The sequence below is a fragment of the Orbilia oligospora genome, assembly GCF_000225545.1.
Source record: "Orbilia oligospora ATCC 24927 unplaced genomic scaffold scaffold00078, whole genome shotgun sequence".
Classification (NCBI taxonomy): Eukaryota; Fungi; Ascomycota; class Orbiliomycetes; order Orbiliales; family Orbiliaceae; genus Orbilia; species Orbilia oligospora.
The window spans coordinates 1,968,181-1,987,068 of record NW_011645635.1 but is presented as its reverse complement, the minus strand read 5'-3'; the positions used below and the strand labels follow the sequence as shown (position 1 = coordinate 1,987,068).

At 45.7% G+C, this 18,888-nt stretch overlaps 5 protein-coding genes across 5 annotated transcripts; 3 read left to right on the top strand and 2 right to left on the bottom strand.

Annotated features, from left to right (window-relative positions):
• Positions 1 to 3,163: 3,163 nt before the first annotated feature.
• On the top strand, positions 3,164 to 4,662 carry AOL_s00078g578 (uncharacterized protein; the record flags this gene model as incomplete). The annotated part of the gene is made up of 4 exons (XM_011123841.1): positions 3,164 to 3,239; positions 3,322 to 3,379; positions 3,463 to 3,827; positions 3,899 to 4,662. 4 exons carry the CDS (start codon positions 3,164 to 3,166, stop codon positions 4,660 to 4,662), a joined length of 1,263 nt encoding a protein of 420 aa, XP_011122143.1.
• A 2,652-nt stretch (positions 4,663 to 7,314) lies between these two features.
• Positions 7,315 to 8,953, top strand: AOL_s00078g577 (uncharacterized protein; the record flags this gene model as incomplete). Its single annotated transcript, XM_011123840.1, has 3 exons — positions 7,315 to 7,602; positions 7,654 to 8,259; positions 8,318 to 8,953. 3 exons carry the CDS (start codon positions 7,315 to 7,317, stop codon positions 8,951 to 8,953), a joined length of 1,530 nt encoding a protein of 509 aa, XP_011122142.1.
• Positions 8,954 to 9,318: 365 nt separating this feature from the next.
• Positions 9,319 to 12,279, top strand: AOL_s00078g576 (uncharacterized protein; the record flags this gene model as incomplete). Its single annotated transcript, XM_011123839.1, has 5 exons — positions 9,319 to 9,529; positions 9,584 to 10,812; positions 10,915 to 11,248; positions 11,305 to 12,019; positions 12,099 to 12,279. The coding sequence occupies 5 exons, from the start codon at positions 9,319 to 9,321 to the stop codon at positions 12,277 to 12,279; spliced, it is 2,670 nt and encodes an 889-aa protein (XP_011122141.1).
• A 548-nt stretch (positions 12,280 to 12,827) lies between these two features.
• AOL_s00078g575 (uncharacterized protein) lies at positions 12,828 to 15,438 on the bottom strand (the record flags this gene model as incomplete). The annotated part of the gene is made up of 3 exons (XM_011123838.1): positions 12,828 to 13,640; positions 13,730 to 15,228; positions 15,300 to 15,438. The coding sequence occupies 3 exons, from the start codon at positions 15,436 to 15,438 to the stop codon at positions 12,828 to 12,830; spliced, it is 2,451 nt and encodes an 816-aa protein (XP_011122140.1).
• Positions 15,439 to 15,561: 123 nt separating this feature from the next.
• On the bottom strand, positions 15,562 to 17,877 carry AOL_s00078g574 (uncharacterized protein; the record flags this gene model as incomplete). The annotated part of the gene is made up of 5 exons (XM_011123837.1): positions 15,562 to 16,346; positions 16,403 to 16,545; positions 16,600 to 16,727; positions 16,783 to 17,004; positions 17,089 to 17,877. 5 exons carry the CDS (start codon positions 17,875 to 17,877, stop codon positions 15,562 to 15,564), a joined length of 2,067 nt encoding a protein of 688 aa, XP_011122139.1.
• Positions 17,878 to 18,888: the final 1,011 nt, after the last annotated feature.

Sequence of the window (18,888 nt, the reverse complement as noted above, 5' to 3'; positions counted from 1 at the left end):
CTTGATGGTTCCTGGCATTATTTTACTCTAGGTATGGAGTCTCACTATTATTTTCCGGTCCGTTTAGTGTCTCCTGGGGAATGCTTCGCATTATTGTTCGTATCTGTATATATAACTGGCCCAGCTTTTTTCTTCCATCGACCTATACACATAAATCATATGTCCTTTATTTGATGGCTTAACCAGTATTCGATCGTTAGGACACATCGACAGCGAGCGTCCGTGCTTTAGACTACAATTAACCCGATGATAAATCAGATTCTATGGCCAAGGTTATATGGAAGCATTGGCACCGAGGCTCAATTGCAAAGTAGCCATAGATCTAGAAGTTTACAAGTCCGAGCTAGCTAAGCGGAGAAGGGTTTACTAGTATTTTATATGCCTAGCCCCCTTGCTAGGATGCATCGATGATCGCTAGCTGGGGTCAGCATTGTAAACATTGCTAATCTTTATATAAGTATCTCTTATATTTGTCCTGTACCCAGAGTTGGCATTGCTGCACAGACTTGGAATCCTCCCGGTCACCCTCCATGGCAATGTTTTAGGGGAACATAAACATTCGCATGAATGTTATTACGTGATTTAAAATGGGCGGGCATCAATTGATCAATATTATCGGGGGAGTAATATAATTTCTCCGTGGACCTTTGGTATCGATATCGTATGATCATATACACTTAGATTTCAACGTATAAGATTGCTCAAATTCTAGTATCACTGCTAGCATCATGCTAGGGCCCTAGGGCCCTACGTATACGGTTAATCTATGGTCTTATATAAAATTCAATATGTAACTATAGCATCGCATCAGTATGTACACGTGCACAGCGCTGGATTCATGAATGTGCCACACACATTATTGGCCTGTACAGCAATTGTTTTACTAATTGAGCATGAGAAAGCCGGGGCATCCTATCTTAATGGGCAGTGGGACGACAGGTCACGTCGATGTGTCTCCCACGCAGTATCAACTAGTTCCGGGACCGATTGGATAGTATACAGAACAGTATAGTAATCAAGATGAATACAAAGCGTCTTCGCTGTTAACATTGCATATTTAACATGCGTATGGAAATGACTTCCATATTGACAACAATCACGCGACAACCAATATTATATTAATATGGTGAAGTTCTAACCCTTATATATATGGCTTACATTATGCATAGTACTTAGATACAAGCCCCGGCCGGGAGGACGCTATCGGGTAAATTGTGGACCCCCGGAAAATCCCCTTGGCAAGAACATGAGTTCGGGTAGTACTTGCATCGCATAGTAACTATAAATCAGTCCAGGCCTGGGGGCTAAGTCTGTCCTATCAGCTTCTAATTGATAACAGAAAATATCGAATGCAATGTATGACCGTTGAAATGGTGGCTGCCACGTCTAGATTTTGGCAATATTGCAATATCTCCGTAAAGGTTGATATCGATCTATTTAATTCTCCTACCGCGATGAATCCGTCCGAAGGTTCTTTTTATTTGTTTTAAAATGTTATCGATATCTATATATATCTAGCAAGGATTTGAAAGTTTGAGGGAAATTACAAGATTATGGATTATAATACCAGCGTTTTAGCTTGTGGGGTGGTCTGTGCATATACGTGCATACATGAATCTCCAAAACGTCTATACATATACTTATACTACAATATATTGATTGATGCCTTGAAGTAGCGATTCGATGGGTTTCAAAACAATATCGAAGTTTCTTTCTTTCTTTCTTTCTTTTTTTCTTCTTAATCCAATGTGTGTATGTACGTGTAACTTACGTGAAGGAGATCCGATACTCGGGATTTAGCATCCGATGTTCCTAGTAGACCTCCATAGCTATCGATGCAAGTTCCACGGACGAGGTGGGGCCGAAAGAGATCCAAACCTATAGCGCGAGCGAGTGAGCGTGACGCTTACCGTTTTTCTCAGTGAAGAACCTAGCTGTTGTGCGTTTTATATCAAGGGCAATGCTAGTCAAGATCTAGGTGTGTATACATGTCCAGGTTTATACAACTGCTTCATAATGTAAACGCCAGAGATATTAATATATTTGCTTACTTAAGTATGGGTTCCTACATTGTCAATCTTCAAGAAAAAATGTAATCGTTTGCCTTACCGAAGATTTTGCCTAATATATGCATGGCAATTTAATCGAAGACTGGACGCGGACAGGCTTCGGGGCACCCCTGCTATAGTTTCCCACGGAATGAGATAGTCCGAAGAAAGTTCTTAATATAAATTCATCTATCCCTCATCCTAAAAGCTTGAGAGAGCTTATTTTGAAATTTGCTTCCCGTGGTTCCGTACCAGGCTTCCGATCGAGAAAGGGGCGGGGGAATTAGGGCATGTGGTTTCGACTGAACAGCGAAGGTTTTCCAAGGAACAGGCTTACTTGTCATTACCATGCCTCACTCACACAGCAAAGCTCGCTCACGAGGTATCTAGCAAGGAACCAGCAGGTACTTCGTAGTCAGTAATTAGATTGTGGGGGGCAGGAACTGGAGCAAACCTACGCACCTCTCGTCAACGATATTCCGGCATCTGAAACGAAACCGTCCCATATGCCATTGACACCCTTGTCGCGAATGATGTCGAGAACCACATGACAATCACCGAAGGTCCATGGAATATTCCGTACGCCCATATTAACACAGGAGCTTCCATGGGTTGCAACTAATTGTCTGACCACGAACGGTTAGGCGGCCTTGCGATAGCTTGGGCACCTTGGTTGAGCGGTGGAGCTTTGGTTCGGAACCTGTTCCCGCTTGAAACAGGCTACGGGCGAAAGAGGCCCTGGCGCACTTGCGCAAGACCTCCCTTCAACACTTTTTCAGGCCGCACGACCTGGTGTTGGGCGGTTGGTAGTGGTTATGGAAGCCGATAGTGGACGCTATCTGGACGACTGGGAGTGGAGATTGGAAAGGAATGCAAGATGAGGCGTCATGAGACCACTGTCAGGGTGTCTATCGCGATCTCTTGAGTTTGGAGGGTTGATCGCGATTGTGGGTCGGAGAGTGGTATATAACGAGTACGTCTTCTCGTCTTTCGATTTAAATCTCTTCTATCTCAACATCATCTTACTTACTTACTTGCATACATAGTAATATACAGAGGTGCTTGATAGGGGGTCGCTTTTTTTATATTTCACTTCGTACAGAATTCGAACCATCATGAAGGTCGAAATTGCTGCTTTGATTGCCGGCGGTGCCGCGCTCGCTTCTGCCCAGCAGTCCGTCTGGGGACAATGTATGCATATGCTCTGATCCTCAACCTCCAACTGCCCGATATCATGATATCGTAATGGGACGTTGCTAACTAGTAAATTTAGGCGGTGGTATTGGATGGACTGGACCGACTACCTGTGCCTCAGGAAGTTACTGTTCTTCGTATGTGCATATCTCTTCAATTGACATAGATATCTATAGATATAAGGAAGACCATATACTGATGATATATATGATGCATACAGATTGAACCCCTACTACAGCCAGTGCTTGCCTGGAGCCCAGACTACCACTGCTGCCACCACTACTGCTAGCAGGACTACCACTTCTGCCAGCAGGACTACAACTAGTGCTTCGACTACCGCGAGGACAACTACTCCAACCACAACCCTCAGGACTTCGACTACTACTACCCGCACTACTACCCCAAGTGCTTCACCAACTACCGGAACCAAGAAGTTCGAGTATGTTGGTGTCAACGAGTCTGGTGCTGAGTTTGGCGAGAACACCATCCCTGGTGTTTTGGGCACCCATTACACATGGCCATCCCCATCCTCGATCGATTATTTCACCGCTCGGGGCCTCAATACCTTCCGTATTAACACTAAGAGTATGTATAGTATCTTTGATATAAAAGGGTACATGCTATTGTGGATCGTTTGCTAATATAGGTGTTAATAGTGGAGCGTATCTCTCCTCCATCATCTGGCGGTCTCACCGGCCCCTTCGATAATGCCTATATCTCAGGCCTCGACACTATTGTCAACTATGTCACCAACAAGGGTGCTTATGCCATCATCGATCCCCACAACTATGGTAGATTTAACGGTGGTATCATCACCGATACCAATGCTTTCAAGACATGGTGGACCAACATTGCCAACCGTTATAAGAATAACCCACGTGTCATCTTCGATACAAACAACGAATATCACACCATGGACCAGAACCTCGTTGTTGCCCTCAACCAGGCTGCTATCGACGGTATCCGTGCTTCCGGTGCTACCAACACCATCTTTGTCGAAGGTAACCAATGGTCCGGTGCTTGGTCGTGGCTCTCTGTCAACGCCCCAACCATGATCACTCTTAGAGATCCCCTCAACAAGCTTGTCTTCCAGATGCATCAATACCTTGACAGCGACTCCTCCGGTACCAGCGAGACCTGTGTCTCTGCTACCATCTTGAAGGAGCGTCTTACTGAGGCCACCAACTGGTGTCTCCAGAACAACGTCAAGTGTATCCTCGGTGAAGTCGGCGCCGGTAACAACAGCCAGTGCAAGCAGGCTGTTCAGGACGGTCTTACTTATGCTTTGAACTCTGGTGCCTGGGTTGGTGTTCTCTGGTGGGCTGCTGGTCCATGGTGGGGAACTTATTTCCAGAGCATCGAGCCACCAAATGGTGCTGCTGTCAGTGCCTACGTTCCTATTCTCCAGTCCTTCGTTTAAATTTGAAATTTAAGCGGGGGTAGGTGAAAAGGGCTTTAGGGGGGTGATCTGTAAATAAGTGTTAAGATAGGAAATGGCGAATTGTAGATACTTTTGTCGCTTTTGTTTTGTTCAAAAGGTTGTATATAACTACGAAGGCGGGGACTGGGATTCGATTGACTGTATATACTTTCTTAAAGAAAATTATCGATTGACTGGTCATTCTTTGCGATTTCAATAATTTTGAGTATGGATGCCTAGCACGTACTCGGATTCGATCTCAAACGTACACCTTGCGTGGTCGTCAATTGGCAGTGCATTAATGCTGAGCCTCGTCTTAGAATATATTTAGAAGTTTGGCGGAAGGAAAATTAGACTAGCGTAAGAGCACAGGCTAATGCTTTCAAACCTACCGCTCACATTCATACTATCGCGCTGGTAATAATATAACTTTACAAGTTGCGAACTGGGATGCAAGCGCCCATAGCCTGACTTTTGTGTACCAATACCAATTATTAATTCATGAAGAATTAATTAGCCGAAAGAATTCTTGTACAGAACGTCAATAACTATATCCTATATATCTGGCGAGGATATATCACCTAATGTTTCCTCTACCTTACGTAGCCGGCTAGCCGGGCAGTGCGCTCACCATGCATGTATTACAATATTATTATTATTCGGTGGCCAGCTGGCCAGGATTGACTCGCCGAATACAAACAGTAGCCATAGAGCGGCTGCGCCTGGATATGCATGTATATACCGTACTATTGTATTCAAGCTGAATGGGATCAAACATCTGCCAGGTCATGGATTTACTGTCGGATGTAATCACAACCTCGTAACGTTAGGCAGGTGCATGCAGGGACCTCGTATTTAGAACCGGCGGAAAGTCACGATCGCCAACTCATAAATTTGGCGCAAGTTGCAATTGACTGCAAGTTACCAGCAAGCTTCCTTAATATAATCTAATCCAGTGCTGTCTTTGCTACTGATCGATTCCTAATATCTATGGTAAAATGTACATACGCCAACTTAGAGCGTGGAAATACACTATAGTACTAATATTGCAATTGACACAGGAAAAGGATCTATATGTTGACCAACGTACTTCAAGCTTCAGAATTCAGGCCCAATAAAGGACTGATTGGCTGATGAACCAGGGTAAGTTCCGGAGTGGGTCATATGATCCTGTGAACTCTCGAAAAAAGCAGTCGCCCAATTTGCCGACGGCAAGCTGGACAGCCGGAACAGCCGTTGAGAACATCTCCCGCAGTGGAGTAAACTTAATTAAGTACTTGCGCGAGCCGACTAGCTGATGCAAACATGGTACGATATATTGGTAGAACTTAACCCACGAGAATTTAAAAGCCACGGAATTAAAAGACGAATTGCGTTCAAGAAAGTGGAACCATCGGGACAGCAATTCATGATAACACATCTAAATATGGCATATGGCCTCAAGGGTTGCTCTTTTTGTGACATTTGACATGACAGCGCCAGCGGTACTTAAGTGATATAATTGCATATTATACCCTAGAAGTCAAAGATCGAACAAACCCGCCTTTTGGGGCCTTTCAACCAATCGCCCAGTACAAAAGTCTGCCGGGACGCCAGTGAAGCCCCACCTTCCTGAAGACGCTTAGCTTGAGTCTTGCCGATTGAACGGAATGTCAACTATTTGCGCCCGATCCGCCTATTTCTTCCGACCACAGAAAACCTTCTATCACTTCACATATGCGAAAAGGGTTTGTCTTTCAAGGAACAGATTCATGCGATTCATGCACGTAGACGCAAAAGCTTTTTTGGTCAATTCATTCGAGGCGGGTGGGTCTGGACGTCGGCAACAAGGGTACATCGTTCCCCGTATCTGTCTATTGGTTGCGACCGTGTTATCCGGACTAGACGCCAGCGGCGTACATTTTGATATGACGACAGCCCGTCTAAAAAAGATACGAAGCCGACACCGGTGCCTAAGTAATAGCAGCACGTAGTTATGGTGCAAAGATTGCGTTTCAAGGGAAGCTGGTAAGTTGCGTCTACGACCCTTTTTTTTTTTTTTTTTTTTTTTTCCCCTTCCGCAAAGGAATCGACCAATTGGTTAGCGTCAAAACCGAGGTAGAATAGCTAGACCCCTGTTTGGCCTCCAAAGATATCAACCCAAAAAGATCCTAGGGTTGGCTAAAGGTGAGCAATTGGCCCCGAATTCCGTTTTCCTGGCCAGCTGGTACGAGGTTAGTTCGCCTTTGAAGCCCCCTCGTGGAAATCGTGGGTTCCCAATTACCAAGCGGGTGGGTACTTAGTGCACAGCCTAGTTTGAGCTGGGAAAAGCCGGCAATCAGAGTTTTGGATCGATAATCTCGACGTCGGCACGACAGGAAAGCCACTGAACTTGGCGATGGTTAGCATGCTAGCAGGTTTTCTTTTCCTCTAATAGCTAATTTCCCAACCCATAGCTTGGAGAAGATGTATTTCTTCCTAGTTCCATTGAAATTTGTCCTTCCATTTATTTTCATTTAAATCTTTGTGCTACCCACCATTTCGTGAACCGAACCTTGCCTGCAACATTCAACGCATTTGACCGTCGCGGAATCTGGAAACGTTTTGTTGCCATCTTCATCGTCGGCTATTCTATTTCTGGCTGACGATACCTTTATATTTTAAGCAGGAGCTATGGACTGGTTCCGATTGCTGGCACGGATCCCACTCCTGGGACTACTCCTCATTCTCGCCATTTTATTTAGAAATTATCTTCGCTTACGACGAATTCCTGGACCTTTCCTCGCTGGCTTAACAAATCTATGGAGGGTTTACTACGTCAAGAAAGGAGATGCGCAGGATACCTACATTCGACTTCACAAGAAGTACGGCAATGTTGTCAGGGTTGGGCCGAATTGTGTTAGTGTATCTGGTTTGGACGCTATCCAAGCTATCTACAATGTCCAGGACAAATTTCCCAAGGTAATCGAAAACCCACTGTTTTTGCCGGTATTTCCCACTAAGAACGATTAGTCCGAATTTTATACACCCCAGCAGTTTATTGTCCGTGGAAAACCGTACGAGAATATGTTTAACACCACAAGCGAAGATTTTCACCAAATGCTAAGGAAGCCTGTTGCAAAGGCTTATTCTATGACGACAATTATGGAGTATGAACCATTCGTAGATGATACTACATCTCTATTTCTCAAAAAACTTATAGAGCTATCTGGCGAAACCATCGACTTCGCAGTCTGGCTACAATACTACGCATTCGACGTAATCGGCGAAATGACCTTCTCGAAGAAATTCGGTTTCTTAGAAAAAGGCGAAGATGTCAGTGGAATCATACATACGCTTCATAGCCTCTCTCGAATTCAGATATTAGGTCAGATTCCTTGGGTAGATAGGTGGTTTATTAAAACTTATCACAAATACAAGTCTCGACCTTCAACGTCACCTGTAGTACAGTTTACTATGACACAGATGCAGCAGAGACTCAAGAGTGTAAGGTACGATGACAAGGAGTTTTTGGCGGAAAGCGGGAGAAGAGATTTTCTGTCCAGGTTTCTTGCTGCACGGGGACAGTATCCAGATATTGTCGATGATTTTCGAGTGCTAGCTTATACAAATACAAACGTAAGCGCCTTTCCAACTATGAGATACTGGGAATATAAGCGCTAACATTTTCGGCTAGATCGTTGCTGGCAGCGATAGTACGGCGATAACCCTGCGAGCAATCTTTTATCACCTGCTTCGAAATCCGGTTACGATGGATCGACTTGTTCGAGAGATAGACGCCGCAGCTCAAGTCGGTCAGATATCGCCAATGGTCACGTGGCCTGAATCCCAAACTCTAGAATACCTGGACGCTGTCATCAAAGAAGGTTTAAGAATACATGCTGCCATCGGTCTCCCCCTCGAGCGCGTCAACAATAAACCCATAAATCTATACGGGTACGAGTTTCCAGCCGGAACAACCATCGGTGTGAATGCCTGGGCTATGCATCGTGATACCACGGTTTTCGGTGACGATGCTGACATCTGGCGACCGGAACGCTGGATTCATGCGGGTGAAGAGCAGAAGAAGCTGATGAATAGGGGCCTCTTTTCCTTTGGCGGCGGAACCAGACAATGTATTGGACGAAATATCAGTCTTTTGGAAATGTACAAGCTGATACCGACACTCTTGCTAAAGTTTAACTTTGAACTAGCAGACCCTGCCGAAGATTGGTCGTTGTTTAATTCCGTATTTGTACATCAATCTAACCTAAACATGGTGGTACAGCAACGGGGTGAAGCCCGACAAGCTGGTTGTCAAGACGAGGCCTGACTGAATAATGATTTTTTTTTTTTTTTTTGGCTTATTAATTGGTGTATTCCCTGTGATACCGAGTCATCTGTCAGTTAGCGTGCATCTTCGATTATCTTCTACGAGCTACTACTCTTTCAACCATCTCTCCTACTCGTCCCCATCATCTCATCAATAGAATCTTCTCGGCATCATATCGGCATCCCCGAACTTCGTTTTTCATCTTGACTGTCACTTTATATTACTTCTTATAAAGTTTTCGCGAACATTATATCAATATCTATCTACTGCTTCACGTTTTGTTCTGTATTCGCTAGTTGTGCAGAACGTGCGGAGCGTGCAGGTCGGGCGTCGTGTAGTCCTAAAGACTAGGATAGACCGGTAAAATGTCGTCTACAAACACTAACCTGCACGTCAACTTGACGGCAAAAGAGAGGGCTAGGGGTCCCCAGCCTGGGCTTCAGCCTCCTGACCCAAAGAGAATCAAAGTGATATCTGATCTAACGCCTCCAGCTTCTGAACACGGAGGTCGTACTCCTCAGCCTGAATATCCTATTAAAGAGGTTAAAGACTGCAAAGAAGTAAAGGAATTGGAAGGTAACGCTACATTCCCCAAGTAAGATGATAATCTATATGCTAATGTTAGGCTAGATCTAGAAAACTCGGCGAATGGACTGCCCCCAAATGACCAAGCTATTGCCCAGTCGGCTGTAGAGGGGGCGTCAATCATCGATCTGGTAACCACAAGTGGGAGCTCGGAAGAAGAAGAAAACAGAACTAGTACGGCTGCTTCTGAGCTTCGACCACGTGACAGAATCGTGGAGAATGAAAATGTTGGGAGAGCAGACCGCATGGGCCCTAGCCAGCTGGCCCTACATATCCCATTAAACAAAATCGTTAATCCTGACCATGGGCCAGAATATGATCCCATCAGCTTCCCGAAACACATCGCTAGCAAACTCTTCGATTCTCAAATTGAAGGCATCCAGTTCCTTTGGAGAGAAGTCGTTCAAAAAGGTGAAGGCGCTCTACTTGCTCACACCATGGGGATGGGGAAAACCCTCCAAGTAATCACGCTTCTATATCTCATATCCCAAGCCGGAAAATCAACGGATACGAGAGTCACGGAGCAGGTTCCGGACCATTTAAGAGGGTCACTTCATGTTCTTATCGTAGCCCCGCCCGGGTTGCTCCCAAACTGGAGAGAAGAATTCGTGAAGTGGGTTCCTAAATTTGGAGACCAGCAGCTATTGCATTTTTACATGCCCAGTCAACTAAAGGATCCCAGGCCCCGAGTCGGGATGTTCAGGGAATGGGAAGAAAAGGGTGGTGTGCTACTACTAGGATACCAGATGCTTCGTGATTGCGCCTCGGAAAGCTCAGTTAGAAATAGTCTGTTACGCGAGAGGAAGAAGAGAAAGAAGAAGCCCAAGAATCGAAGAACCACCAAAACAAGCACCAACGCACGAGGGAAAAAACCTGTCGAAAGTGCTGATGAAGATTCCAGTGATGAAGCGGAAGAGATAGATTTGGCATTGACACCGGAAGAAGAAGAGGCGATGACACAAGCGGTAGAGCTTAGAAGAATTGTTCTCGAAATTCCAAATATTGTTGTTGCTGATGAAGCTCACGCTGTCAAGAATGAAAAGTCGGGTATATCAGAGGCGTTGGGTCAGATTGCTACAAACTCGAGGATTGCTTTGACGGGGTCACCATTGGCGAACAACCTTAGTGAATACTACTGTTTAACTAAGTGGGTTGCCGAAGATATGCTGGGACCAAAAGGCAAATTCAAAGATTTCTTTTCGTCTCCGATCGAAGCTGGATTGTATGAAGAATCATCACCCGATCAACGAAGAATTGCTCTAAGACGTCTGGCCGTAAGTTTTCCTCTCGCCCTGTTGAATCCCATACGGTACTATAATACATAGTTTGGTCGAACCTCGAAAAGTGAACTAATTGAATCTCACACCGTACTGAAGGTCTTGCGTTATGTCATGTCGCCAAAAATGAACCGAAGTGGGCTGTCCCGAATTAGACATCGACTTCCTGAGAAAACCGAGTTTCTTATCACGGTCGAGCTTACTGAAATTCAGCGCAAGATTTATTCCCTGTTCGCTCAGAACGTTGTTCAGGAGAATATAATATCTAGCTCTAGTAACAAGACACCAGATAAACTCGAGATCAAGGGGTTTTTCGATCATGTGAGATGTCTTCGAACACTACTCAACCACCCCAAGATTCTGCTGGAGGTTTTCAAAGACAGAGCTGAAAAAAAAGCGAAGAAAGAGAAGCTTGCGTTAAATTGGGCTACTTGTAAGTCTCAAGGTGGTTGCAGTGACTTGTGCATACTCGCGTTAACAAGAGAATAGGTCTATCACGATCCACAATCCATGAGATCAGGGAAGAGGATTTGCTAGGCGATGCGCATCTCAAAACTCTTCTGAATCTTTACAAGTACGCGCAGACATTCGAAAATTTTGATTCTCCGGTAAACAGCAACAGAATGACCTGTCTGTTCAATATCATACAAGTCGCGGAGGAGATCCGTGAGAAAATACTCATATTTTCAAGCTCAATTCCTACTCTCAACTACATTGGGACCCAGCTCGACTCCAAGTCTATTGAGTATTATCGTATCGACGGGGTCACAAAGCCTATTGATCGTCAGAAATCTATCGCGGAATTTGACTCGGAGAACGGCGCAAATATCATGATTATATCGACAAGAGCAGGCGGTGTTGGATTAAACATCACTGCAGCCTCTAGGGTAGTTATCTTTGACTTTGACTTTTCACCTCAGGACGAGGAGCAAGCAATTGCGCGAGCATATCGTCTGGGACAAACTAAGCCTGTCTTTGTATATCGCTTCAAAGTCGGTGGAACGTTTGAAGACGTGATCCACAATCGATCACTATTCAAGATCTCTCTCGCGGCAAGAGTTGTAGATCATTCTCATCCTGTTCGATTGGCTAAACAGGGAAGGGCCCGGGAATATTTCAAACCTCCTGGGGCATGTGAGAAGGGTGATTTATTGCAGTTTCTGCAGAACTACTCTGACCCTCTGCTGCTGGGGTTGATCGAAAGGTGAGTTTTGCCCGGCGTTGGTCTAGTATGATTCTAGATTGAAGCTGTGTACTAATGTGACCCTGTATGTCTGAACTAGTGGACTTGTACAAAAAATTGATCTTCAAGACAGTTATCTAGACAGAACGGATCAAGGGCTTACTAAAAGTGAGCAGAAGATGTTCCAACTTGACTTGGAGATCTATCATAACAATTACGAGGATCGAGGGGTTGAGGAGACTGATGACGAGGAGTCAGAGGGTCCTGGTGAGGGGGCGTGAGATGAATGATCCCCTTTCTAACGAGCCAGTACTGGTATCGATCGATCCGAGCGATATAAGTTTGGAAGTGGATATGGCCATAGTGTCTAACGGTCGCTAATAAGGGAGTTTGGATTTCTTATAAGATGGTTAATTTGTTTTTCGTTAAATCTTAGCGTGGTATAGCTTTAATCTTTTAGATTTCAACCTTAGGGTTGGGAGGGATCAGAAGCTTTGAAAATATTGGATCGATTGGATTGATCCGCGATCTATGCCCTTTGACTGGCTAGCTTTTGCCTTATGGTTTAATTTTGCTCTCATAACATCGTTAAAGGCGTATAGTTAGATTGATCATTCAAACTTCAACTATCCTTAAAAAACTTAGAATAACAAATTATTATATTTTGACATTAAATGTAACCACCCTAAAACTTTTTATGGGTGGAGCTGGGTGTGAGGCAAGATAGCCGATGTGACCATGAGTGTGTGTGTGATAGAAAAATGTCGAGTTTTGGCAAAAAAAATTATACATATGCAATATGAATAGTGAAGGCTTATATATAGTATTATCAACCGAAGAAATCATTCCACTTGTATGCTCCTTGGATCTTCTCGTATGTTCTTGTCGAGAAGATCTGGTCGAAAGGTTCACAAACACCAGTCATATTACCCCAAAGAGCATACAACGTCTGTAAACAATCGACACCATAATCGGCCCGTTCGAAAATGTAACCATCAAGCTGTCTTCTTTCGAGCGCCGCCTCCTCGGGTGATTTAGGAGACGCCAACGATCCCTCAGCAGGTTCCGCTCGTTTCATAAACTTTTCAAACTCACGCTCAGCAACTTCACGAGCATCACGCATATCGCGAGTTTCGAAGTGAATATGTTCCTCGGGCACCCAACTATCATCGCGTTTGTTGCTTCCGCTTCCGCTTGGTCTCGGTGGGCCATCGTTATCCGGTGGAAGTCCTCTGACCGGCCATTCCCACGGCATGGGACCCGTCCAACGGATCGGATTCTGTGGTGTAGCACGATTTTCAACACCATCCGGGAATCTAGAGAAGATAACGTGTGGATTACCACCCTCTAGATCAACGGCAATGATACGTTGAACCCAATCACGACCACCTTCGGCTAATGTTCTATACTCGGCGTTGAGCCAGATGTTGGTCATCATAATTCTTCTAGGGTCTTCGGTCATAACCCAGACTGTCCCAGATGCCTCTTGGGCAAAAATTGTCGACATCATCATGAAATAGTCGTGTCTGCCGTTTGTGTGAGGAGGTGGATTGGCTTGGATGTTACGTAAGAAACCGTCGAGGTCGTAGAAGTCGTTGTCACGGGCGTGTTGACCGTCGTAGCGGACAGAAGGCCAACCTTCCTTAATAGTGGATTAGATGTTAGTAATCTATTTTAATTCAGGATTCTAAGGATTGTGGAGTAGAAGAAAACGATTTAAAGACTACATACCCAGATGGTGTACAATCCAACACGAGCAGCTAAGTGTCTAGCTCTCTCGGAGAGTCCTGGTCTGCCATCCCAGTGGTTCTCAGGTCGTCGCTGTGTATAGAATAGCTGTCTATTTCGCTGGTAGAATGGCTGTCCTGGGTTTCTAACGTTGGTTCTCATCCATCTTCTGAAGAACTCAAGCGAAATATCCGCAGGCGCTAGGTAATTCTTATTTCTGGGTTGGAGACTCTTGTATCCAACAAGGTCACACTTGACATCTTCAATAAACCAAAAGTTGTCACTACAATACGTATCCGGCTGGCGAGGAACCTGCCCACCGATCTTGACGCAATCGAATTTCTTGGAGAACCCTTCGCAGGCGAGTTCACCGTATTTATCTCCTTCGTTGAAGAATAGCCATTGAGTTGTAGAAGTAGTTTCATAGACACATTTGTTACCTTGAACTATAATTGTTGCCTTTGATGGGGGTCCGATATAGGATCCAAATACGCCACCCGGCTTGGGGGATACGACTTTACCAATGTTCTCGCGAGCTTCATACCAGAGACAACTCTCCCTAAGAGTGTCACCGGGCTCGCCAATATAGGCTTCCCAGTAATACTTTTGGTTAGAACGATCGATAGCAAGGTCTTCTCCTGGGGGTACGCGGGAACTCGAAATGATGCGGACGTGTAGTTCATCTGAACCGCCAGCTTGTCCGTCGTAGCCCAAACTTGCACCACCATCATCACCAAAACTACCGCCACTGCCAGCGACAGACTCGAATCCTAGTGCAGAGGAAGCGAAACCGTTTCTATTTTTATCGGCAAATATGGCGAGGTTTCGAGGATTGTTGAGCATGACCGAAGCACCCACGGTGATGAAATTTTGCATTCTAAGTTTCTTGGTAGCGCCATCGACTTGAGCGACATTCCATTGGCAACCGGAGCCGCGAAGACAGCCTTGGTCATAGTTTTGGAACCAGCTGTAGAGTCCTGCACCATAGAGATGGACGTCTTCAGATTGAACGATTCTGAGAGCCCAAGAAACTGGACAGGTGATAGAAGTTGGATCGCAATCTCTAAACCCTGGATCAAGGGTGAAGGATGAAATACCAGAAGCCTGGCGTTTCTCAAGCAGGGAGTCTGTAGAGACGCTGGCGTTGCCCTCGAAGACGTTTTGCAAATCTCGCCTACCAGCAGCAGGAGTGGAGCTTCCGGCCTGGTATGGGAATGGTGCTGGTGCCCCTGGGGCAGTTTGGAAGTATGGAGACTCAGTTTGAATCAACGACATGAAGACATTTTTGGCGCCCTGAAGTTGGTATTGGTAGAGGACATTATGTTCTGAGGCGGTACCATATAGCCACGTTGGTCCTTGAGATTCGATAAGAATACCACGACCGACATAAATATCAATTTGATCCTGAGTGATAACATCAAGATCGTGGTCACTGGTCCAGGCCCAAAGATTTTCAAAGTATCCGGTTGCACCCTTAGTGATGTGGAAGAGCATAGAGCCGGCTAGAAATTCGTTGTTAGTTCGCCTGTCAGAAACGGTCGATAATGTGTTTATCTAAGAGAATAAAACCTACCGATACAGTTGGGGTTGATTTTTCCTGTTAACTTGGGGCATTGGCCAGCTTGGAGATTACTACCAATCGAGCCACCAACTCTCCAATGTGTGTCTGTAGGGTCAAAGTCAGCGGTATTCTTGCGTTGTATTTGTGGCATATCAAATCCGTTCCGGATTGGGCGCAGTCTCGTAACCAAACTGTGTTGGTACCCAACACAGTTTGGGCGATTGCCTGTTTCGCTCACTGCGCAGATCTAACTTCGAATTCGCGCGAACCAGCTTCAAGTAACAAGGAGAGACCTACCCCAAATTCCAGCACTTCCTTTCGCGCTAGCCTTAATATTCCATTCCATCAAAATGGCACCAGCAGTTGGCGCCTTCACTCCGAATATAAGATCTTGAATCTCAACAGAGCCGACATCGCCAGGATTTCCAACTCGCAGCATGACCCGCGGGTTCGCCGCATCATTGAACCTACCACCAGAAGCCTGGATCTGAGACCACACTTCTCCAACAAGCTTTGCACCCGGAGGGATGAAAACAGTATCCGTGACCAGGTATATTCCGTGCGGGAAATATGCAATTTGGCCGGCGGCTGTTGCAGCAGCAAGAGCATTATTCAAGGCAGCGGTGTCGTCACTTCGACCATTACCTCGAGCGCCGCCTCTGGCTTTAACATCGTAGAAGCCGCTCGCAGGGACATCCGCATACTGTGGCTTCGATCTCTCGAACCAGTTGCCATTCTCGTCAAGGAGCTCTGCTGGCTTGGCAATATTACCAAAGAGAACAGTGCCTCCTTGTTGTGCTTTCCCTCTGTATCCGATGGAATCTGAATCATCATATGCAATACCTGCGCCCCAAGAGTCGATAACAGTTGTGCCACCTGGTAAAACGGTGGCACCGTTACTAGTCACCGCAATGGGGACGTTTATGAGTTTTAAATTGTCGACGATGAGGGAAGTACGGTTTGTACCACTCAAGAAAGAAGCGATTCCTTTAGGGGTGTTCAGGATTATGGTGTCCATGATAGTGATGGAGCCGGTTCCTTGACCGTTTCCAGCCCCAGCTAGTAGAAGGTTAGTTACATTGCACAGTGATATGGTAACGGAAAAACCAACATACCAGAAATGTTAAAGCCGAGTTGACAATTATTGATCAAGAAGGATTTGGCGCTAAAGACCCAGTTCCAATGAGTCTCAACAGCAATCTTGCAGCCAGTAAAGCTGAACTTTCGGATGGTATATTGCTGATTTCCGAGGTATGCACTACGAAGCTATTAGCCCCTCTGCTTATCGGGGTTAAGTAGAAGCACTAAATACCCAATAGCTCCTCCACTAAAGGTAACATCGCTCATAAAACCACCGGAACCGTTTTCCATGAAGATACCGAGGTGAGTAGTATCCGCGCGGCTCGACATAATGATTTGAATATTTTGTAAAGAAGTAGCCTAGTAGCAACGTGAATACCGCATCCTAGTACTTAATCGATAGTCGGATACATACCTGCGCAACTTGCCAATGAATACCCGCTGGCCTCACTCCCTGGCCTTCCATAACATTTGGAATTGCTCTCATATCAATAATGAAGTTCCGGACCTGTCTCATGAAGTTGTTCTGATTGATGTACCATTGCCCTCCATCTGCACCCTCGACGTACACATTAGAAGAGATTACACCAAGGCCGACGAAAGAGCTTGCAGCACGAATTATAGGAGGATTGGCAGCCTTGAGATGGGGTAGGTCCGTTAGTCACAGTTGCCTCCGGATATTTTAAATTTGTCGATGACTTTTTAATGGATGCATGCTTACATTTCCAACCATCTGGGTGTTGTAGTAACCAACAAGAGACTTCGAGACCAAATACGTCCCGCTTGGAAAGTACACCAAAGCAGGCTTTACAGTACTGGAGCCGCAATTGTTGCCGCAACGATCACCGCTTGAGATAGCAAGGTTGATAGCAGCAGTATCATCCGTTCGCCCGTCTCCAACAGCACCGAAATCCTTAACGTTCCGGAAGACCTGGTATCCGGCGCTACCGCCAATTGCAACGGCTCCATGTGATACGCCCTCCATCCAGAAAGCACCGCCTTGACGCTTTTCAAGCTTTGGGAAGCCAGGGCCGAGATCTGGCAGAGTCTCATTGTATGTCGGCGCTTCAAACTCGGCGATAAGCTTCGCAGCATCTGTTACTTCCTCAGAGATGCTTGGATCTCCAGCACTAGAACTGGCGACTCTTTGGGAGCTCTTAGCGGCCTTTCGAGGAGGTCTCAATTCGAACGTTGGGCGAATTGGGTTTCTGAACCTGTTGCGGTTCTTTTTTGCTTGAGCGACTTGGGCTTGTTTTATAATGTTTCGCGCAGCTTCTACTTCAAGAGGAACAGCGCGCTTGTCCTTGAGATGGTTATAAGCATCATCCCTTGGGTAGAGCCTATCATGACCCTCTGGGAAATGGTCATCGTGAGCTCCGAATACTCGTTTGTTTAGATGGGCCTCGAGATCCGCATTGTCTTCAATGACTACACGTTTGTCATACGTCGTTGCACTATGAACAGCGGAAAAGAGGGAAAGAAAGAGGGGGAGATAAGATAGACCCCTCATTTTGACCACTCAGCGCAAAAAAGCGCAACGTTGCAGCCAACAGAGGTGAAGGAAGAATTGCTGTGTTTCCACAGAATGCAAGATGGGAATCAAACTGGCTTATTCGGTCTTGATATCAGGTCCAAGAAGATGACTTATAAGCAAGCATGGTAGCTATTGTCCCTAGATCACCTGCTACCCCTGCCAGAGGAGCTTACATGAGAGCTTGCCATCAAATTCTATACTTGATGACAGGGCGGCTCTAAATTATGGCCGTTTCAAAGGAATTATTGCCGGAGTTCCATGACCATGCATGAGCTTCCTTCTTGGAGTTCGAGATGCATGGACCTGGCCGATGTACCAGTACACTCCAGGGACCAGGCTGGACAATCTTTGCTCCCATGCCCCTCTCTCGGGATTTCGACCGCCGACTCTCAAAAACCCTAGCCGATAATTCCGCGCAAGAAAAACTCTAGTTTTATCACCGCATCATCGCCGGATCATCTGACAACGTCTAGTAGGATTAATCAGGTTCACAACTGCGAAAATCGTAAGACGGAAGTCGGGGAATAGATTGACATCGACATCTAGATTCCCACCGAGCCCTGCGCAGTTGTCCAGATGATTCTTATTATTTTCGCTGCTCGTTATAGAATTGCGTATGCTAGACATTGGCATATCATATGCTCAAAAGATAAAATCCGATCTTTAGCCATGGAGTGATTGCCCCGACTTGCGGTCGGAATCCTATTGGCTGGGATCCAAGCAAGGTGCATCATGCAATGGCGATCGATACCCTGTCTGACGTGCAGGGATGATTTTTGAGGAAATAAGCTTAAGCAGAGGACCTGGCCGAAAGACGGCTACACAAAGGCGCCCCTCAACTGCCGAAGAGAATGCGGTTGTGTATTGTTTGACCCCTCTCCCAACCCGCACTCCAATTCAAACCCCTGACCGTATGAGGCTAGATGTCACTTTAGGAAGGCAAAGAAATCAACTTCTCAGAAAAATCTTTGGATCCTGATGCATATA